The sequence below is a fragment of the Nannobrachium achirus genome, assembly GCF_963921795.1.
Source record: "Nannobrachium achirus genome assembly, chromosome: 22".
NCBI lineage: Eukaryota > Metazoa > Chordata > Actinopteri > Myctophiformes > Myctophidae > Nannobrachium > Nannobrachium achirus.
The window spans coordinates 41,281,349-41,305,543 of record NC_137829.1 but is presented as its reverse complement, the minus strand read 5'-3'; the positions used below and the strand labels follow the sequence as shown (position 1 = coordinate 41,305,543).

The 24,195-nt window shown below is 41.4% G+C and overlaps 1 protein-coding gene across 1 annotated transcript; it reads left to right on the top strand.

Moving 5' to 3' along the window:
- Positions 1-304: 304 nt before the first annotated feature.
- Positions 305-23,238, top strand: tfcp2l1 (transcription factor CP2-like 1). Its single transcript, XM_080753602.1, has 15 exons — positions 305-457; positions 1,669-1,817; positions 3,532-3,605; positions 6,243-6,348; positions 9,496-9,602; positions 11,950-12,102; positions 12,607-12,717; positions 13,553-13,650; positions 16,395-16,446; positions 16,584-16,677; positions 17,648-17,738; positions 19,753-19,835; positions 20,496-20,638; positions 22,098-22,149; positions 22,532-23,238. Exons 1-15 carry the CDS (start codon positions 399-401, stop codon positions 22,567-22,569), a joined length of 1,410 nt encoding a protein of 469 aa, XP_080609728.1. The 5' UTR covers positions 305-398; the 3' UTR covers positions 22,570-23,238.
- Positions 23,239-24,195: the final 957 nt, after the last annotated feature.

The window sequence follows — 24,195 nt, the reverse complement described above, 5'->3', positions numbered from 1 at the left end:
ATATTTAGTTCCAGGGACCCCCCAGAAGCAAAATTTGAGTTACAAAGTAAAAAAAAATACATATATTCAAAGATTTGAACACATTTCCAAAATAGTAGATCTGCTATTTTTCAATAGCTAAAGTTACTAGGGGCCCTCCACCTTGGGCCCTAGTAACTCAGTCCCACTTTCCTCCCCCCTTGTGACGCCCCTGCACCTCCACCTCTCAAAGGTCATCTGAGGTATGTCCGATGGCCCCTGCCAGTGACATCACAGCTGGTATATAAGAGCAGATAATGGTGTTTGGCCAGCAAACCTCTGCAGAGTCCCGCACCTGTCTACCCGAGGAAGACTGTGGTCCAGCCGGCTCCTCCGACGGACAAGACGAAGAAGACGAAGGCGAAGCCACCGTGGAAAACATGCTGTTCTGGCACTCCCAGCCAGAGTCCTTCCAGCAGCACTCTGCTAGTTACATTCGGTAAGAAAAGATTCATGTTTAACTTATATTAACCACTTGAGCTCCAGCATGCCTATTTTGGGGGAATGTTCGCCCCAAAATACCTTGTAGATAGGCAATTCTTTGCAAAGAGGTTTGGTGTAGATGGAAAAAAAGAAGTCCTAGTACAGTTGAAGTTCAGGTATGTTTAACTGAGACCATAGGGTTTACGTGGTTTTAACTGTAGTTACTTTTTTGTGTCATCCTTTTAGCCATAATGTCGGACTGCACCACGTACCGTTTACATGTCTGACTAATAAAGTATTCAATCAAACAAACACCAAAGAGCAAGTTAAAATCTCAAGGCACACACCATTCATATCTGATTCATGTCTGTGCAAAGAAATAGCCCCTATAACACGTGGTTAGCACTCTCATATAGTCACTCGATATAGACTGCCAAATTAAGTAAAATAAACATATTTTAGGGTACCTCTGTTTTGGGAATCAAGTGCTCACAAAGTACTGATACTGTATAGGGAAAAAATAATCTTAACTTATTTGAAATATATGTTCATCTGTATGTAGATAGAAGCATACTGTACTTTTCCTATGCTTTTTTTTTAATATATTGTGTGGTTGACACAAAATCCCAAGGCACACCTGGACTTTCTCACAGCACACCGTTTGGGACCACTGGTTTAAAAACGGAAACTGTATATACTTTGCTGACCGGTGTCCCGCTGGGATCTATATTTTGTTCAGCTCCTTTTTCCCCTCTACTAAATATCTCCTTTGCTGATCTACAAGCCGAATATTCGCCCCCAGAATAGGAATGGGCTCATATATTCTGTATATATATTAGACCACACTCACGTTTAATCAATATTGTTTAAACTGATATTAGAGCAGACTTGTGTGCAGCTCAGAAAATGGTAGATTTAAACTACATTTCACTCCATAGCTCCTCTGTGTCTTTCTGTTGCACAGTGAGAGTTTGGTAAATATTTAAACCTTGTAGTAGACGGTCAAAGTAGACAGAAGTTGCAGTAATTGGACTTGATATCATATTATCTACTTGACTTGAAACGTTTGAAATGTTTTCGTAAGATTTACACCGATAGATTATTCAAACAATAAATGACAGAAATGTATTTTCTATGTAAGTCTTTGGTCATGTGAAGAGATGATTCCAATGAATCCCTGATAGATACTCTTTGTGTTGTTGTTTAACCCTTCTCTCTCCGCCACAGGGAGGCCTTGGCTCCTTTCCTAAAAAACGATGAAGCCAGACAGCTGGCAGAGAGCGTCTCCAAGAGGTCTGCGTTCCAGAGCGTTCTCTGCGCAGCCACCTCGCCGGCCGTGAAACAACAAGAGGAGACGCTCACCTATCTCAACCAAGGTAGCGATAAGTCCTCCATTGTGTGCTGTCTAGTCTAGGGTTCAACAGACCACACCACAGCGTGAAACCCACTCATGCCCGTTAGGCCTAATGTGCATTCTATGGAGAGCCATCAATACACTGCAGCCATACAGACCGCAAAGCTTAGGCCTAGCCTAATAGTCACCTGATAGCTGGGTTCTTAGGCTTAACTTAGGCCCAGGTCAACATTTTATTTTTTAAACGTCGGATCTCCAAGCTTACAATGCGATAGGTTGTGAACGTGTGCGCCGGTATATAGATATTTTTAATTCTTCAATACTTTTTTATGTTGTTAAAGGGGATAACTCAGTTCAAGAGTTAAGTTTAAGTCATTATAAAATGCTACAATGTGTTATGGTTATTGTTATAACTATATTTATACACTGTTATAAGCAGATTATAATGCATTGTTTGTGATGCATTATAAACATAGGATTTATAAAAATTGACCAAGAGAGTATGTGTTATTCCCAGGGTTTGGATTAGGTTAAGAGTTAGGACCAGTTAAGTTGATTTGAATTGCTGATGTTTCACTGTGGTCAATGTGCTGTTTTTAAATGTGCTTTATAAATAAAATTGACTTGACTTGAAATGTATTCTTTGAACATCAGCAGCTCTCTCCCAAAGTCAAAGAAATTACACATTTAAGATTGAAAACACTGGATGGCATCACATTTACAGTTAGTGAGATACTTAGGAACCTATGGATGGACTTTGAAGTTGACTTGGAGTGGACTGCTAATCTGAGATAGTATACATACAGTATATCTCTGGAACTTGAATAGCACGTAGAGTTATCTCCCTGAATTAATCCTTAAGCATTTGAAATAATGTACTGTACATTCAATGCATTAGCTTTGCATTTAGACTGAGCAGTTATGAAATCATAAGGTGCCATCATTATCAAAACAAAACAAAACATGAAGAGTTTAGCACTGACTTTCAACTTTTACTATTTTTCTTCTCCTGTATTTATTCATTCCTCTTCTTCTCTGGAATTTACTCACTTGTTCTCTTCTCATGAATTACTCACTCCTTCTCTTCTTCTCTTGAATTTACTCACTTCTCTTCTTCTTCCAGTTGCTGGCTCTCTTTCTCTTGTCTCACTACTAAACTGAACCAATCTGACTGTTGTTGAACTGTGACATCAATGTCATGTTGTTGTGTTATTTGTTGTTAACTGTTTGGGTTTAATCTGAGTCAGACTGCAGGAGTTAGCGTAGCGCTAGCTAATCTGTAACATCAGTATTGTAGAATCAGTATATTCAGAATCAGTAGTATGAAAAAGACTTTTGAATTGGCATAATCATGCTACTCAACCTATTTTTGTCAGTTCCCTCAGTAGATATGATCAGTATGATCATTATTATTATCTTTATTGAATGCTGAATACAACTGCCGGTAGTGCAGTAGTGGTACTACAGTACAGTATATATATATTATTGGTATATATATTTTAATATAATATAATACAATACAATATACTATATATTGGTATAGCTACCAATAGGATTTAAGCCATTCTAAACAAATAACAGATAGAAATGGTTTTTTTTAGGGGCTGGTGTAGATATTTGGTATAAAAGGGGAGTTTTTAATTTGATTCCGTTTCTATCATGCCCCCTCTTTTCTGATTGACTGATTTCCCATTTTTCAATTTTAATCAGGTTTGTTTTAATGTTTTAAAATGTAGGTCAGTCCTACGAAATCCGTATGCTATACAGAAAACTAGTGGAGTATACAGATATAAGCAGCAGATATGTAAAGGTAGGTCACCGGTATTGGTCTGATTTTTTTTTTATTGACTTAAATGAATGTGACCTCTTCTTCTTCTCTCTTATCTGTCTCTATGTACTTCCTGGTCCGTCACCAAACAGGTTCCCCCCAGCCCTCTCTTCCCCGTCAGGGGCCAGGGTTCCATCCTTGCAGATGTGGTACTATCAGTGCTGTCCCGACTCACACAAAACACACAAACACGCACGTGCAACCACACATGCTCATACATACAAGCAAACGCATGCACGCACGCACACATGCACACACGCACGCACGCACGCACACACACGTACGCACTCACACAAACACAACCACACACTCACACGCGCACGCACACACACACACACACCTTTCAAGTTCTCTTTTCTTTTATTCGATGCATTCTGGTTTGTCTGTTTGTTGCCTCTAGTGGGACTTTATTCATATTCATTCTGGATTTCATGTATCACCTGTTTGGAATGACAGGAGAAGGACAATATTGACACTTAAAAGTTTGAAACCTCTCGCTTTGTACAAACACCTTTCTACTGTGCAAATGACAACTTAGGTTTAATTATGGTTAGGTTTCATTATTAGAAAAAACAAGTGGTATATTGAAGAGTCCATTGGTTTATGAATAATACCCATTAGTAGCCATATATTTCCAACATGCAGGTTGTTTGTTTGGTGTTATCAAATGTGTTTCAGATGGGAGTCAAAGCAGACTGAATACAATAAGAAGACTTAGAAATACACATGTTGTACACTCAGTCAAAGTTCAAATTAAGTGGCGAGCCGTTTGGTTGAATTCAGCCTTACCTAGTAAATCCTCTGTGTTAATTTAACCATTTTATTTCCTTATTTCCCTGAGTCAGGTCTATGATTGTACAGTGCAAATGGAACTAAGTGGACCTGTAAGGGTCAGTTTGGTTCCATTTGTACACTGATAGTTAAATTAACATTTGTTGTTATTAATTCCTTATTTTCCTGAGTCTCTGAGAGTGAAAAGAATTGAATGGTCTGTTTGGCTCCATTTGTGCACTTTCTGAGTTCATTCAGTCAAGATGTATTTATTCTTGGAATTACACTGAGTAATTAAAGAAATTTGCACTAATTTGTCGTCGAGTAATACAAAGCTTTCTACAACCTCAGTTTGTTGAAAATAAATAATGATTTAGAAATTTGCAAAAGTGATAATTAAGACATGTACAAATATAAAGGTTAAAGAACACATTTCTAAAAAAGAAAAGAAAAAAAAAATACAACCCCGGTGACCTGTTTGGTCGCCAGGGTTCTAAAAAGACTCAAAGGTAGGCCTACTAGAGTGCTAAAACGTTAAATTATCACTGAGGATTTGGACTGCGTGGCCTACACAAACGCCTTCTCTGGAGAGTTCTGTGTTGTCAGGCTGTCACGGTCGTTTGCTCTTCATAAAGCCGTCCGTCGGCAGCAGCCGAGCGACACAAGAACGTGGCAGGTGGCGTTTGTGTAAACGTGACGTGTCCCTGTCTGGGGGGCCTCCGGGCTCCGGCGGGCACTCATGTGGAACGCTGCCTCACTAATGGGCTCAGAGGTAGATGTTCACTCACAGACGGTCGGTCGCTGATCATTTTATGATTTATTTTCCTTCCCTGGTCGGGTTTTTAAAAGGTCGTCATTAACTTAATCAATCATAATGTCTCCGCCGGGATGGAAATTAATTTCAGCCTGTTCTATTTGTGGAGAGGTTATATAAAAAAGGACAACGTGGGTCTGTCTGCTTTATGTCAACAGCCAATTAGAACCCAGATAGAGGAGAGGTCTGGCGTGTTTTACAATGTCACACTTCAAACAACAACCACCACTTATACTCCTCAACGGATGGTTACAGAGATATGTGTCCAAAATACTTGGTTGCATCTATCTTGGTTGATAGATATAGTCAACATTTTTGGGGTCAGTTATACAAGTACACATTCTTACAAGGACCACAATGGAAATACACTCTCTAGCTTTATTGCGTTTCACCCTTTTCACAGATTATGTACAAATATGTACATGCACTTTTTGCATTTTTGTCAATAAAGATGTAAATCAATACAATTAAATAAGTGTTGTATAAAACAAAGGTCAAATACATAGGTAGAATATATCATAGTATATATTATGGCATAGTAGAATTTGTATAAAATGTAAAATCTAATGTTCCACCTTTTAAAATACTCTCATTTATGTGAGCAACTATTCATAATCTTCTCAACCACGTGGGGTCAGTGGTTGTTCTTTAAAGTGTGACTTAAACCCTATATACACTTCATTGACTGGGGTCCCCCAGGGGTCTGTACTTGGGGCCCCCCTCCATTTCCCCTCTACACCAAATCTCTTGAGGCGAAAATAGCCGAATCTACGAGCTCACAACATGTGAGCTTTGAGATCGTCTCTTTTTCACCAACTGTTTTGCCTAATATGACACACTATGCCCAGAATAGGGACTGTTAGGGTTCATGGGGTTGACTGGCAGAAACAGAGATTCGGTTCATTTCATGAATTTTGAAAACTCTGAACACTGCCTGAAGAAAGCCCAGTCACTGGGTGTTGGGGCGCCAGGTCAAGCTGCCCCTGCAGGGTCACTGTGAGGTCCCCCTGACGCCCTGTCCCGCCTGTCCACAGAGCATCGTTCGGGTGGTGTTTCATGACCGTCGACTGCAGTACACGGAGCACCAGCAGCTGGAGGGATGGAGGTGGAGTCGACCGGGAGACAGGATACTGGACATCGGTTAGTGATAATACTATTAAGACGCCTCAGGGCGACAAGCGACCTCGCCCTAAATGGCCATCTATCCAATTCTTGGCCATCTGGCCAGTGATGTATATCGGACCAGTTACCCATATATGGAGACCCCTGGTACCCATATATGGAGATCCATGTACTGTAGGCTATATGGAGATATGCTGTGAGAGCCCAAAAATGCTTACTCAATTATTCGTTATGTGAAAGTCCTATGATGTCTATGACCTTTTATACCCATACATGGAAATCCCTGTCTTTAGGACCAGCCAGACAGATATGGGCTGTCTTGGCCATATATGGATTCTGTTTGTGTGGTATGTGGCCGATGTGGCCTCCATATAGGGGCATTCCCATATGAAGTCCTGTTAGATATGGGGTTAATATTGATGACATCAGGGAACTCCATATATGGGCATAAAAGGGATTCTGTTAGTGTGACATCACAGTGAAGCCAGAGTGTGATGTCAGAGCGGCAAACCCATTCTGTTAGAGTGGTTGACCTGACATCACAGTGACATCAGAGCATGATGTCAGAGCGACAAACCCATAGAACCACAGTGTCAGGCCTTATAGACAGACAGAGATACAGACAAGCTGTGACCGTTCACATACTAATCTGAAACCTACGGCCTTTCATGACATTAAATGCAGCCCAAAGTGCTTTGCATAAAAAGAGAGATCAACAAAAGAAAAATAACACAATATTAAACAATATTTAATTAAAGATTAAAACCAATAAGATCAAAAACATGATCAAGGACAAATTAAAAGAAGGCGAGATTTAAAACAACAAGAAAATGTCAAGAACAAAACATCTCTACATCACTTTAGAAGGATTACAAAATCACACAGACTACCTCACATATTTGGGTACACACTTCAATAAGGAACCACACAGACTCTACCTTCTGAAAGATAAAAAAATCTACATTTACACGTGTGTGTGTGTGTGTGTGTGTGTGTGTGTGTGTGTGTGTGTGTGTGTGTGTGTGTGTGTGTGTGTGTGTGTGTGTGTGTGTGTGTGTGTGTGTGTGTGTGTGTGTGTGTGTGTGTGTGTGTGTGTGTGTGTGTGTGTGTGTGTGTGTGTGTGCGCGTGCGTGCGTGCGTGCGTGTTGTGTCAGTCTGTTCCACATAAAATGTGATGTTACTTGGAAGATAGACAGTTGCTAGATAGGCAGGCAGACAGACAGACAGACTGATCCAGAGGGACATTCTGTTGTCATACCAAAGATACAGGTAAGAGTATAAATAATAAGTACAGAACAAGTAGTATAGGCTAACACTCATTAAAATAAGATAACATTATAAATGTTGACGTCCAGCCTGGCCATAGTGAGCCATACTTAGATAGAAATAGAGGCATTAAAACTGTGTGAATTCCATCACCAGTAGAAGGGCATATACAATGGGCCCTATTTTCGTCTGTGCCTTTCCCCTTATCCCTAAACTTCTTTGTTATTTTTTTGTATTTTTAAATAGTTCAAATTGCTGATCTACAAGCTCACAACATGTTGATGTACTGTAGTGCAGCTATTTAAGTATTTTAAAATGTTTCTAAAAATAGTAAAACAGGCAAAGAAGTTTAGGGATAAGGGGATGGACAAGAATATAGTTAAGACTCACAAGACGTATAGAATTAAATACTGACCGGTCCTGTATTTGTGTATTGTACATATAGGCATAATTATTTGTGCAATCTGTCACCAATAAAAATGGGCATGTTGTTCACTCAACCACAATGCTGTGTATTCTTTAATGACTTTTTGTAACGTTTTATATAACAGAACCCCAAACCTTGAGTAAGTTGAACAAAATATCAGACAATCATTGGTGGGAAAAGTACTCACATTTCTTACTTGAGTAAAAGTATCAATACTTCAATGCAGTAGTACTTCGTTACAAGTTAAAGTCCGGAATTCAAAATGTACTTGAATAAAAGTACAAAGGTATTGGTATCAGGGCAGGAATTTCATGGAGGCCATTAAGGCCATGGCTGCCGTTGCCCCTCAGTTTGGCCTTGTGCCCCTCAAACCAATGGCATGACCTGAGGCCATAGTGGCCTTAATGCCCAAGCTGACTGGGCCACTTTCTCCTCTGTCTCTTTCTGGTCAATATGTAGACAGTAGACACCAGTGGTGTCTCTTTCTTATCATGTAGACCAGTGTTTTCTTTTTTTTGAGATTCTGAAATCTTAACCCCCCCGAGTCCCTATCTTTAAACCAATCCAGTGACTTTGATTGGTGCAGGGCTGAGCATGGATCAGATTGTAAATACCATCATTTATCTATTTCACTGCAGATTAGATTATCATCCCTAACCCTTAAATTCAACAAATTCTTTCAATGGACTAAAATCTTGTTTTATTTGATGGCCTTCCTGTTCTGGCATTTGGCCTTTGTGCACCAAACACCAAAGGGCAAGTGGCCTTGCTGCCCCTAAGAAATTCCAGGCCTGATTGGTATCAAAACGTACATAAAGTACCAAAAGTAGAAAGTAGTCATTATGCAGAATGTCCCGTTTCCAAGCAGAAATCTTCCATTTCATGTTTTCAAAATGTTTAAACATTTTCAAATGGCCAAAATGAACATACAGTAGGGCTGAAGTGGTTAATGTATGTTTTGTAATAATAACCTAAATCTACAAAGTAACTAGTAACTAAAGTTTTCAAATAAATGTATAGGAATAAAAGTACAATGTTTGGATCTGAGATGTAGTGGAGTAAAAGTATTGGAAATCGGAAATACTCAAGTAAACTACAAATACCTCAGAATTGTAAAAAAAAAAAGTACAGTACTTAAGGAGAGAGGGCGAGATCATTTAGCGACCTACAACCGGGTTGCAACGTGGTCGGTAGTTTTCAGCGACCGGGTCCCTAAATCAACCGACCAGGCCGGTAAATCACCAACCGTGCCGCTAAATCGACCGACCGGGTCGCTTAATCCACCGACCGGGACGCTAAATCCACTGACCGGGTCGCTAAATCCACCGACCGGGATTTAGCGTCCCGGTCGGTGGATTTAGCGTCCCAGTCGGTGAAAACTACCGACCAGGTTGCGACCAGGTTGGAGGTCTGGTCGCTAAATGATCTCGCTCCTACTGTACTTAAGTAAATGTACTTGTTGTACTTCCCAGACATCCCTCTGTCAGTGGGGATCGTGGAGCCTCAAGCACAGCCTCTGCAGCTCAACACCATCGAGTTCCTCTGGGATCCCATGAAGAACGCCTCTGTCTTCGTACAGGTACTGAGCATCACATGTGTCTGGAAACAAATGGACCCTAACGGGTGCATTTGGTTCCATTTGTACACTGTCAAAGTTACTGACTTGTAAAGCCTCGATCAGAGTCGGCTCCGCTGTGGAAGGCTATCCACCGCGGTGTAGTCTTTTTGAGTCATGTTTTGAGTCAGTTGCGTCATTCCTCGCGGTGGAGAGCTATCCACCGCGAGTCCCGACACATCTCTCTGTTTTTACTATCAGACACAGGCTCTTCACCCCGTTCACTGATTGGTTGATCTAGACCAGTCAGTCACGGTGAATAGGACTTCACCGTGACTGCATGACTATATTTGGTGGATAGCTCTTCACCGCAGACTCTGATCGAGGCTTAAGGGTCAATTTAGACCCCCATTAACTCACTGAACGCCGTAAACGTACTATACGTCTTTGATCTGTAGTGCCATATACGCACTTTACGTCTTTTTCATTAATCAAAAGTTTTATCTTTCATAACCTAATTGTAATTTCAAAAGATTTGCTCTAAACTCAAGCCGTTAGCCTCTGCGACCGGAGCGACCGGACCGATTTGACTGTAGCACCGGTGAACACAGTCCGACGGGAAAACCGGTAAAACCGAACATTGGTTCCTACCACCTTAGCGTTAGCTATACACGTTCGTTTATACACTTCCCGTGCTTCCCAGACGAAGTATAAGTACTCATTCGAAAGGAAAAAATGGCACCGTTCTATCGGTGCCATCCATTCGGCGATCCGAGCCCTTGATAGCGATCGCAGGCTCGGAACTGTTATAGCATGTTAGCAAAAAGGCCTGGCCAAAATGTAAACAAATAGGCCCCGGTCCAAAAAAAAAATAGAAGTGTCTCTTTCTTCTTCTATTTGTCGATCAGATAGTAGGAGAACACCACCTGGTGGTTTTCAAAGGCCATTGCACTCTAGAGAACACAGAGTCCCAATGACAGCATAAACATATCATAATGATCAAGACATCTTACACATGTTCTATTGAAGCCCAAATCTAATGATAGGATATATATATATATATATATATATAAATATATATTTTTTCCTTTGTAAGAGGGGTAATGTGGCTTTCGATAGAAGCATAGATTTATATATGTAATTTAAGTACAAAATATGATTTTGGCCCCCATAAAAAGGCAAAATTAAACAAAATGGTTGGCACCAGTTTTGTAGATTTTTAATAAAGGGTGGCATTCAGTGATAAAGGAACGTGGAGATCCCTGAAATCCGCTTTGAGAACCACTGGAAAAGGAACTCACATTTATTTTTTAAATAAATTTTTATCCCACAATTTTGTAACCCATTTTTTCACCCAGTGCTAATTGCCTATGTAATCCTGGGCTCTGCTCTCCCTCTGCCGCGCCTGGGGAGACAATGGACTGACCTCATGCTTCCTTCTATGCATGAGGAGTCCAAGTTGCTTCTTTTCACCTGACAGTGGAGATTTCCCTGGTTTGGACGTAGCGCGTGGAAGGAACACGTTATTCCAACCAGTTCCTTTCCCCTCCATCAGGCGCCCCGGCTGGCCAGGGGGAGGCATTATTGAGACCAGGATTATGTGCATGTTTTTGTGAGGGTATCAACCCTAGGAGACACGGGGAGAACATGCAAACTCCACACAGAAAGGCCCTATCGCCAACCCCACCTAGGGTGTGGGAAGGAACTCACATTTAGTACGTAAATGATCAATACGTAAAATGATCAATACTGCAATGTAGAAACACTCAAACTCCCATTTCACAAGTTTTCAAATTTTCTAAATCTTTAAAAATCTTTTTGAAAATAGCCGATCTACAAGCGATGCATCGTGATGTAGATCCGGCTATTTTCAAATAGACAAACTTTAAACGGGGCTGAAGAGGTTAATATATGTTTTGTAATAATAATTCAAATCTTCAAAGTAATTATTAACTGAAGTTTTCATATAATTGTAGTGGAGTAAATGTAGTGGAGTAAAAGTATTGAAAATTGGAAATAATCCAATCCTCAAGAGATACAGTACTTAGAGGTAAATGTACTTAGTTAAGGTGGTTGCACACTGCACTGCGTGTTTTTGTTGCGTTTTGGAAATCCGAAAGCCGTAGGCCAGTGAGAGAGAGAGGAAAGGGAGAGAGAGAGCAATACAAGGGACTCAGTGCGACAGCTGAGAAAATCGAAAAAAAATCAGCCCTGGTCCGAAAATAAATACGAAACGGGCGGCAGTGTGCAAACGTGATTGACATAGCGTGAGGTTGATTATTTTATTCACGCACTCCGAAATCCACTCCGATATTCGGCCCGAAAAACGCAGCAGTGTGCAAAGACCTTTACTCCTCTGCTCTGCTCTCAGGTCAACTGCATCAGCACAGAGTTCACTCCCAGGAAGCATGGTGGAGAGAAGGGCGTTCCCTTCAGGATCCAGGTGGACACCTTCACTCAGAACGACAATGGAGAATATCTGGACCACATCCACTCCTCCAGCTGCCAAGTCAAAGTCTTCAAGGTACCACTTGTGAAAAAGATCAATTCCATTTATTTTCTCCACATAACATAACATAATTAAGTTAAATAAACTAGAAAAGCAGTTCCGGCTCGCTGAAAACACACACACATTATATTCTGTACAGTAGAAAATTTCGATTCAGCGCAGGCCCAAGCAGTAATATAAATGGTAAGATGGAATTCATTTCCCAGAGGATTCTTTTTTCTTCAAAAATCTAAAAAAGTATACAAATTTGTAAAGAGAAAAGTACAAGCACTAATAACTGCATAAAGCTGAACAAGTTGAATTTGAACAAACTTTCTAAGAAAAAAATTGGAACTAGTATAGTAGGATGCAAAGAAAATGGCAGAATAAATATACATTGAGTTGAGTACAACTAGTGTGATCGCTAAAGCGAGCCCACAATTATCTTTGTACACTGGAAATATCTTTCTGTAGTATATTTTCTATATTTATTCCAATGTCCTTGGAAACCTATTTATTCATAATGTGTTTGTCTTAAAGCCAAAGGGAGCTGATCGCAAGCTGAAGACAGACAGAGAAAAGATGGATAAAAAGAGTCTTCATGACAGAGACAAGTACCAGCCGTCCCACGAGACCACCATGTTTACAGAGGTGATTCTACAGTACGCACAGCTCATGCAGAGATGCAAATAGTAGTACTAGTAATAATTACTTTCTACAACGAATAGTGGAAATAGCTGAGCTGCAAGCTCAGAACGCAGGGTGACGCATTGTGAGCTTGTAGATCTGCTATTTAACTATATTTGGATATACTGTAAAAAATAAATTGTTTGTTTACAAAATTTTGACACTTCTTGAAAACGTACTCATAATAGGGATGTGAGGTTTAATGGTGGCAGCTGACTTGTGTGTGGTGTTAATATGTGCTGTTTCTCTGTTAATAAGTTGTGCTGGTTTGGGCGAATGTCTGCGTCACTGAGGTTTGTCTTTACATGCCAGCTCACTCAGAACGCCTGTCATCACTCTTAAAGGAGTAGTTCACCCCCAAAATGACTTTTTTTCTATTGATTACTCATGCCATGGACAGTATAGAGTTCAATATTCGAGTAAATTTACCCCCATTGATTCCGGATGGGGACCCGTTTCGAAACGGGTCCCCATCCGGAACGAATGGGGGTACATTTATTGTTATCACGCATTAGGACGCCATCAAGGCCTTCCAAAATAGGCCTGCTAAAATCTTTGCAGACAAAATCAACTGTAGATTATTCGACCAAAATCTTAATTCAAAATGTTCTGTCAAAATGAACACTGACTGTTGTTACCAGTGCAGCCATCTAATCTGTCTGTCTGCTTTTCTGTCTCTCTTATCTGTCTGTCTGTCTGTCTGTCTGTCTGTCTGTCTGTCTGTCTGTCTGTCTGTCTGTCTGTCTGTCTGTCTGTCTGTGTCCGTCTGTCTGTCTGTGTCCGTCCGTCCGTCCATCAGTGTTCTCCTTGGCCTGATGCAGTTAATCTCAGCAGAACAAGCAGCACTTCATCTCCCGTCTACCAGAGTTCTCCATCCTCTTGCAGTTTCACAGATGGGTGAGTCCTCCTCACTAAAAAAAAAAAAAAAACAAAAATCAAAAAAAAAAAGGATCCCACCAGTTAATTAAAATAACATGGCAGCGTTGTTTTGAATGCTTTGAGGGTTTTGTTTTGAAGTATTTGATTAACTTAGGCTGTGTGGTCAAAATAATTGTCACATATATGGTGGCATGCAGACTCCAATTTGCTTCCAACTTTAAGTTTAGAAGAAGGAAATTGATTTGGTGTTTAGTATACGAATGAATGTTCACATACAGATAGTATTAAAAAGAACAGAAGTCCACAGCTGATGCTCCACAGTGTTTTTGTTGTGCAGACTTCTATTAGTCGGGGACCCACAGGCCCAAAAGCTCAAGGAATAGGGTTTAACCTGTGATGTTTTGCCGCACTTTTTATTTCTGTTTTATTTATTAGTTTGGTCATTAAGGTCCACAGAATGACAGGCCTGCTCTGCCGGAAACATCGCAAATGACTCATCACTTTTGTCAGTTTTGTAGCACTGTTTTTTAGCCCAAGGAATGTGTTTCGTGCAAAACGAATGCTTGCAATGGATTCAGAATCATGAAAACACCCCAGTTTGACCCCTCACATGCTACTTAAAGCAGATTTTTTTGCTTGGAGTCAATGGGACAGTGAATATACAACCATAACCTTTCTCGCGATGTTTCCGGCAGAGCAGGCCTGTCATTCTGTGGACCTTAAAGGGGAAGACCACCCATTTTCAATATTGAACTGTGTCATTAATATACCTTAAAGGAGTTGTGTGGAAATAGAAAAAAAGTTCCCCCCCTTCTGTGTTGCCTAGAACTGGAGGATTGATTTTGGGGTTTGTATTGTAAAGTACAACTTGATGACATCACACATTGAACGTTGTAACTCAAATTTTGCTTCTGGGTGGTCCCTGGAACTAGATATTTTGAAATGGGGGTCCGTGGCCAAATAAATATCATTTTGGGGGTCCTTCACATGAAAAGGTTTGAGCACCACTGACATAGTAGTCTCTCAAGAACAGACTAACTGAGCTCCAGTTGAAGTGAAAAGGACCTTTTCTTTGACGATGGCTGGCCAGATTGGCCAAACATAGGTTTTTTTCTAAAAATCTTAGAAGGATTCAAAAGACACTTATAGAATCGGGTCAAAATTCTAATTTTCACGATTTTTCAAAAATAGCAGATCTACAAGCTCGCAGCGCGGCACTCGGTGCCGCGCTGTGAGCTTGTATATCTGCAATTTTTTTATATTTAAAGCATAAAACATTGCGTCATAATGTGTTCAGGCCTAAATGGGTTAATATTGGGGTAAAGTTTAGTACATTTTCGGAAGGTTTTCACAATAATGATATAACATAAAAGTTGTTAAACTGCAACAATAATTTCCCTTTTTCATTTTCCACTCTTATCCTATTGCCCCTCCCCCTGTGCACACCCTGGCGGCCCCACTTTGAAAGCAACTCGAATAGAATAGAATAAAGGTGTTGCACCACATGTCCAGAAATCCCGACGACGAATGTGTGAGAGGTTAGGGGGTGAAGGTCAGTCCACACGGTATCAGTTCAGCGCTCAGCCATTTATCAGGACATGTTACCCAATACCAAGTGCAAAGTATTTCCGTTCGTCAAAACCATGGGCTGTATAAAGACACTTGAAAGCGAGATCAGGAAAAGCAGTGATACCTGGCCTGAGTCAAACTGCCGTAATTAGACTCTGAGCTGGGTGTGACCACAGCCATTGAGAGAGAGAGAGAGAGAGAGAGAGAGAGAGAGAGAGAGAGAGAGAGAGAGAGAGAGAGAGAGAGAGAGAGAGAGAGAGAGAGAGAGAGAGAGAGAGAGAGTTTTACGATCCTCGACAATTCAAATATTCAATATTCAATCACATATTGCCAAAACCACCTGTTTTGGTGCATGTGCTCCTAGAACAAGATGAATATCATTGCTGTCCAGTGGAAACCTTGTTTGTCCAAAACTGGTACTTTTCAGGAAATGGAAAAGAAGAACTTGTGTGAGTCCAACATAGTTATTATTTAGTCACAAGCTCTTGTTAGTACTTTGCATTGGTTAAATATTTATAAAACCCACAGACAGACTTAAAGAGGTGGTGCCATAGTTTTGTACTTTTTCTGTTTGTCATGTGTCTAGGAGGTTGAAAGTACATCATTGGACCCACTGGTGTGGTTTTCATGAGCAATTATGTATTCTCTTGGTATTTGTTTGTTTTCTCTTGGAGGCTGCCACCTTGTGGTCAACAGTGTCAGTTAAAAAACACAGATACTTTTACATCACATAATCAACTCCTCCCCTAATTACCATTCACCCAACACTGTGGGGTGTGGCTAACTTCAGCTGGGTCACCACCCACCATGACATCCATGCATACTTAATGAACTGGGGGTGTGGCCACATAAAAACCCAATTTTAACTCTTTCTGTATACTTTTTTTGGAAACAATCTTCCTCCTAGTATAATCATAATACCTGATAATCATGTTTTAGAGGGGGGAAAAATCATGGCACCACCTCTTTAACCACTTAGCTTAAGCCCTGTTTTATACTTCTTGGTATGATAGAGTTTTGCAAATGACATGCCCAAAAAGAAGTTACGCCAAGTTGAAAGTGGATGACATGTTGACTAACCACTAATATCATGATATGGTCTAAATCAATAAATGGGAAGATTGAACATACATGTCAGGGCAAGGTGTTTCCATGACCATTTTCATAATCAGCGTTATCATGTTCTTTTGTAGCAACAGCTCTCCAAACCAGCAGGGGGAGCTGCTTCTTCCCGGCTGTTCTGATGTAAGTAAGCGTGGCAGTTCGGTGTGAAAAGCGTTAATGCTGTTGCTCTCTTATTCCTTCTTTATAGGCCATTATTTGGAGACAGTGGATGCTACACTATACTCATTTCAAGAGCTCTTGTTCTTTTTGACATGTAGCGCCTCCTGGCGTCGTCTTCGCCGCACGACACTCAGCAGTGGCTTCAGCGTAACAGGTTCTCGCCTTTCTCAAGGCTCTTCTCCAGCTTCTCAGGTAACGCAGCTCACACAGAAACTAGTGACCTATGAAATTCTGTTGCCCCGAGACGTTTCCCAGTTTTTACACGTTTACGTAGAGTTCAGGGATTCCCTCAATAGATGCATCGGTGTATTTACCCGTATGGCTAATTTATGCTCTGTCTAAAATAGCAGATCTGTAAGCTCACAACGCTTTGCATATTCAATGCATTGTGAGCTTGTATTATCTGCCAATTTTGGCAAATGACACCGTCATATGATGAAGTATAAATCAGGCTTTTGATTGAGATCAAACAAAGCGTTGCTATCAAAACTGTTGTCCTATTTTATGGCGCACTCTCTTGTGTCACACATCATGTTTAAAACATGTATAAAAGTTAAGATATCATCAACTTTTCCACACAAGGCATGTGCGGAAAGGTTTTCCAGTCTCCAGTTCTCCTTCCTGTTTTGATATCAGTAGTATGTTGTTGTTGAACAGTGAGACAATGGCAAATGCAGATGAAAGTTTAATTAGACACAAGACTAAAAGTCAGCTTGAATCAAGTTGTTTCCCTGTAATTCATTATTTGATCAGCCGGTTGCCGAGGTGTTTCTGAAGCATCTGAAACACCAAGAAGTGCTAGTGCCACTTCTTGGTGTGATCATCCCCTTAGAATCGCATAGCCGGACAATCGGAGATCTCTGCCTACTGATACATCAGTTGACATTGAATCTAAATTCAATGTAGTTGCTATAGAAGATTTTGAACATGCATGAACTGCATTGCAAAATGCAAAGACTTCAGGGCGGACCTTCATATTGTGAAGGCAAAGGGTTGGTTTTCAAAGCAGTAGCCGTAGGTTTGTTAGATGTATCAGCAGGCAGAGACCTCCAGTCGTCTGTCTACACGATAATCTACCTTATAATCGTCTCAAATCACAGTATCAGATCGGAGCAGTTTGTGTGACTGTTAGAGGTGTTGGCTTGCTGTGAACGTGGTATAGGTGCTGACCTGCTGAACATGGGCAGAGATGACCTGATCCAAATATGTGGGCCAGCAGATGGCATCCGACTCTTCAACACCATCAAGGGAAGGTGAGATACAGAATGAACTGAACAGCTACAGCCCATTCTAGTACTGAAGTCCCATTCTAGTACTGACATTTTACTGACAGTGGAGGTCTAAGGAGACTAGACTGGGTTCTGCTTTGCAGTTTGCACATACGGTCTAGAGTTGATACGGAAACCTTATGTTTGCGTTCACAAGATACAGTACGGAGTTGTAAACAGAATAAATGGTAATGGGTGCATTCCTATAGCGCCTTTCTCCAAAGTGCTTTACAAAGTGCTTTACATTCACGCATTCACACACTGACGGCAAAGGAAACCAATGCAAACCTTGCAAGGCATCAACCTGGTCATTGCGAGCACTTAGATGTTCAATGTCTTGCTCAAGGACACTTGGATACGAAGCTTACATTTCCACTATTCTGTTTAAAGAGGGGCACTTGGTTCAAACCACTGTGGTATGGATGCAAGGAGCAATACAGCCTCTAGGGGCCGCTAGCGGGGCTTTTAGAGTATTTAGTTAAAGGAGTGATGACACCGGCCGAAATTTAACATTATGGTACAGTAGGTCACGTGGTCTTTGTTGAAACGGTTTGGAAAGGGGGGCTGACAGGCCCATCAACAGTAGCTGTATGGGCCTGTCGGCAGCAACACAGAGCCCCCAGTGATAGGCTGTTGATTGTACTGCATCATTTGATTGGATAATTTAACATGGGGGTACATGACATCATTAAAAAAAATTGCTAATTTGATAGCCATAATTAGCTGTTTTGGCCGTGTCACGCCCCCTTTAAGAAGTTTACTACAGTATTATTGTGATGTGAATCCATCTACTGCTGTGGTTTATCCACAATTCTTTGTTTTAACTACGTTTTTCGATAAAAATCTTTGGAGTTGCTTTTCATAAATGGACCACTCACCAATCTCCTATCAAGCCGACAACTCCTCCTCCACCAATCACGGTGGTATATAAGTTGAAAAAATGGCGGCGTGCATAGTTTCCAGTAACCCACCCTCCCTCCCTCTTCTTTTCATTTCTACCTCTATTCCAGGTGGGGTCTCTCTACATACTCCAGCACGGACGTGTGCTCTTGACCCCTAAGCCAAAGTATCTGGGTCTGCGACCCCCCGGAACCTCCCACCTCACGCCTGCCATCCTCCGTCCGTGCTCCTGACCATCTAAGCTGCACACTACATGCTTGCATGTGGTGATGACCTTCGATGATCATGCTAGCACCCCAAATGCCATTCTCGTGCCCATTGCCATCTAAGCTGCACACTACACGCTTGAGTGTGGTGCTGACCTTAGATGAACACGCACTCAGAATGTCATTTCATGCCCTTGGCCATCTAAGCAGCACACCCCATGCTTGCATGGTGCGTGTCCTTAGATGACCACGCTGGCACCTCCATGTCATCACAGCCCGGATGACCTAGCCGGCACCTACGGCATTCATGCCCCGATGACCGTGCCGTCTCCCCCATGCTGCTCGCGCGTCTTAGCCATCCAGGCCGCACACAGCACGCTTGCGTGTTGTGATGTTCTTAGATGACTATTTCGCACTCAACATCTTGGCCGTTTATGCTGCATGTCCCATGCCACGCATGGGATGCGCCCATAAACGACCATACTCCAAAAGCTAAATGTTCGTGCCCTTGGCTATCTAAGCCGCACACTGCACGCTTGTGTGTAGTGCTGACCTTAGAGGTACATTAGCACTCTGCATTCTTGGCCGTTTATGCCACACATCTCATGCCGCGCATGTGATGCGTCCATAAACGACCATACACCAAAACCTAAATGTTGTTCGTGCCCTTGACCATCTAAGCTGCACACTGCACGCTTGCGTGTAGTGCTGACCTTAGATGACCATTAGCACTCTGCATTCTTGGCCGTTTATGCCGCACATCTCATGCCACGCATGCGATGCGCCCATAAACGACCAGGCTCTCGGTCTTACAATAACAACCGTAAACCTATATTTTGTCTGATGCTTGGTCTCTCCTAGTGAAATATGTATTCCCTGCTCTGGATTTCCAGGTGTGTCCAACCTCGTCTCACCATCTACGTTTGTCAGCCACAAAGCAGAAACCAACTGTCCATCAAGCCAGGGGGTGGAGATGGTAGGTGTACTGTACATGAAAGTTGATTGGATAATTAGTCTCCAATTGTATTATTAAAACATTAAGGGAGATAAATCTCAGAATACACATGATTTCTGCTGCAGTTTTTTCTGGTTTCACTTAGGGGTGGGCGATATGGTGATAATTATCGTTGAGACGATACAATGTCTCCACGATATGCCTTTTCAGAGGTATCGTATATATCGTGATACAATTGAGGGAGCCTTGTAAAAAATCCTGTTTAATTGTTAATACAGAGATTCATCGCAGAATTCAATTTAAAACCTGCATTTTGGGCTAAATCAGTAGTTCTCAAACTTTAAAATGTCAAGGTCTCCACTTAACTCTGACAGTATACACATGAAACCAAATGGACCCATAAGGGCCCATTTGGTTTCATTTGTATACTGTCAGAGTTACATATTTGTAAAGTTAAATTTAGACCTCCCAAAAGGAACCCATGGAGTCTAGTTTTTGTCAAGTAACTTGAAAAATAACCATAAAAACCAACGTGAAAAAAGAATTTTGATAAAATTGTGTATTGTGATACAGCTTGGAAGAATATCGTGATATTGCAGTTTTCCATATCGCCCACCCCTAGTTTCACTCTGACTCTGACTGTACTTAGAGGTCCATGTTGGTCTTGTGTCTCTCGTGCAGTTTACCATGCGCTGTACTTAGAGGAACCCACGCTGCTGGATCTGTCTGAGAAGATGGCCACGCTGTTCAGCGTCACCCCACAGCAGATCACACACATCTACAGACAAGGGCCCACTGGAATCCACATCCTGGTGACTGACGAGGTAGATCAACTGACAGCACACCTAAATGCATTGACCTCAAGATAGGAGTTGAGGCATTATATTTAGTTTGATTCTACAAGCTCACAACGCCTGGCAACACGTTAAAGGAGCTATAGTCAACTTTTTCTTGAAAAACGGATGCTAAAATAAAAATAATGTTTCGAAAATATTTTATAAAAAAATAAGCTTCATATATGTGTTTCAATTAAAAAATGACCACAAAAAGCGTAAAATAATGATAAAATAATCATTTTGGCCCTTTGTTTACATTTACAGGGCCCGTACTTTGTTTACATCCTAGTCTGTAGACTAGGATGTACACCTACAATGAAAAAGTTGACTATAGCTCCTTTAAATTGGGCACCCCCCCAAAAATCATGTAGGGACCCTACTGGGTTGAAACCATAGACTGTAAAATATACGGACAAAGCGAAGCCATTGGTTTCTATGCAGCGCAAATGACGCATTTTGGGTCCTTGGCTTGGGTGTCGCCATCATAGATTGTAAAAGCACCAGAGGATGCTATTGGCTGCCAACGGTCACGTGCAACCGCAGGGATACATGGGAGAATGTGGTCGGAGCCTCCCGAAATACAGCACACGAAGAAGAACACAGCCGGCTGGTATCAGTTTAGTTGGCCACGCCCCCCGCAACTTCATCATCAATTTTAACATAAATGGGATTTTTTTTTCACCAAACGCATATCATCGTGATTGAAAGGCAATTTTTAACTAGCGATAGGAACCATAAAGTATTTCATGAAAATGTTAATTAAGGTTAGAAAACGAAAGGGGAAAATGAATGGGGTCCAATGGAGAACAATTCTTTTTGCGATCGGCCGGGGGGGAAAACAGCGCAACTAGCGGAACTATGCCCCTGGTTGAAACACTGGGAACGAAACATACAGGGACATCATGACAGGGCCTCCACTCCAGTACGATTCCAGGCCAGGCCTGCAATGTGTCGAAGTGTCCCTGAGCAAGACACCTAACCCCTAATGTCTCCTCCCTGCGCACTCCTATGTGGGCAGCACTCAGCTGGGTGAAGCTGAAAACTGAAAACTGAAGTTCCCCCTTAGGATAAGCTAGGTGTGTAAATACATAACTTAGCTAGTTATTTTTTGTTCTGTAGCGCCCTCTGGAGCACCAGTTATGAGTTTCATTAAAAGGGTGATATTCAAATAATCATTCCAGTATTTAGCTTTGAGCTGAAGTGGCCGCTTACTGAAAACAAATGTCATATGCTTCCAAGTATAAACAAGACAGGGTCTAATAATGGTGGGATTTGAGATTACGAATTCACAAAGCTTAGACTACAGTGATCTATGTCTGTCTGTCTGTCTGTCTGTCTGTCTGTCTGTCTGTCTGTCTGTCTGTCTGTCTGCCTATCTGTCTGCCTATCTGTCTGTCTGTCCTTCTCTTAATGGATTAATTAGATTTCATTCATTCCCTAATTCCAGATGGTGCAGAACTTCAGTGATGAGAGCAGTTTCATCATCAGCACTATGAGAGGTGAAGAAACTCAGTTACACATTCATGATGATTAATAAATGATAAACAAAGTAGCAAGTAGGCCTATAGGAGCTCTGAGTCTTACGGCCCTGATACACTTTTGCATCAACATCAAAGACAACATAAACATTAGTGAGTAACATGGTGAGACACTGTGTCATTCTTGTCAAAGAATTAAAAAAATTGAACCTTACTTATTGCTGTTTTCAGAGTGAAATTTGACATGCTGATTGATATTGCTCGTTGATCTAGAAAAAGAAAACAGATATGCGTGTCAGGGCCTTTAGTGAGTCAACTCATTGAATTGTTTTCTGTTTTTCTATCTTTCTTTTCTGCATTTATTCATTCATTAATTTATTGTGCTATCTTTCCTGTTTCACAGATGAAAACACAGATGGATATCATGTTGTTTTAAAATGAACTGTGAGCCAGCAGCAGGTTCAGGACGGAAGAGTTAGCATCCAGATGACACACGTTTCTACATATACAGACAATGGCCACGTCATATATTTTGGGAAACATACATGCTTGAAAATATATTTTGAGTTTGCCAAAATATATCTAAAATATATGGTGAAAATATAGTTCCAGAGTCAACGATATATATTTACTAATATATTTTAGCCTTTTTGTATGTTTTTATATAGTACTGTATATTCAGAGACATTTTATTCCACGCTGAGATCAGTGACAAGTGCCTACAGACAGTGAATGTCAAGACCAGCAGTAACTTGTGATTGGTTTATTTTCTTTTTTCTTTGAACTTTCTTGTTATTGATTCCTAATTGTTATTCTATATAATTGGTTGTAAACGTTTCTGCCACAGAGGCAAATTATGAGATATTAATAATAAAATGAAAGTGGTATCATCATCATCATTTTCTACCCCATGGAACCTGATAAAGGACCCATGGGGGTCCCCGGAACCACATTGAGAATCACTGCACTAGACGATCAGCAGAATGGACCTGTGGAACTCTGTTGCTAGGCAACACCGGCCCAAGTTTATTTCCTGTTTATTTCCTGTCAGCTATAATAACGTTTGATATTCACAAGCCCTACAGCAGAAAATAAACTTTGTTTCGTTTAGATTATTGTGTGAAACAGTCTCAGTTGAATAAATAAATGAAGAATGTAATGAGTGCTGTGTAGTCATTCATGGTCACACTTCTCTTCCTCCATTCAGCCTAAGTTAGAAAGGAGGAAGTCAAGGAACGGTCAGATCGGTCATAGGTCACATACTGGGCACAGGGAAGTAAACTACAGCTGAACATTTTAAGGCTGGACAAGCAGATTCTGTGTGTGTGTGTGTGTGTGTGTGTGGGTGTGGGTGTGTGTGGGGGTGTGTGTGTGTGTGTGTGTGTGTGTGTGTGTGTGTGAGAGAGCTGAATGTGTAGATCTACTTTTAGCTGTTTGAAAAATAACAGCCTAATAATAATACCTGATGATGATGATAATAATAATAGTAAGGGTAATAATAATAATATATAATAATACCAGTAAGACTCCCTAATCGGGTGATAAGCGACCGTAGGTGGCTTATCTCCACAAATAGGGCAAAAATTTGTTTTTCCCAAATGTTCCTGATCCATGTTGATGACATGAGTGTAGACATGCTGTGTAGTGATATTCGTGATTTTAGGGCAAAAACTGTAGGAGCAGTGTCCAAAAATGTGTTTTAAAAATCGGCCTGAAGGTGGCGCTAGAATAGGGCCATGTGAGAAATGAGGGGTGGGGTCTCCGCGTTGCCTTGGCGGACGAATAGGTACCGGCCCCGTTGGGGTGGTCATTTGGTAATTTTTGCACATTTGGTCATTTTTTACATCTGGGGGTCCCCCAGGAACCTGGGGGTCCCTGGGGCTCCGGGGGTCCTTGGAGGTTGTAGTTTGGCAGGCAAGGAGTGTGTGTGTAAAATCTGGCATGGATCGGGTCAACGGGTGCGGAGATATAAGCAGGGAAAAAGTGTGACGTGTGACGTGTGAGCACATTTGGTCATTTTTTACTTCTGGGGGTCCCCCAGGGACCTGGGGGTCCCTGGGGCTCCGG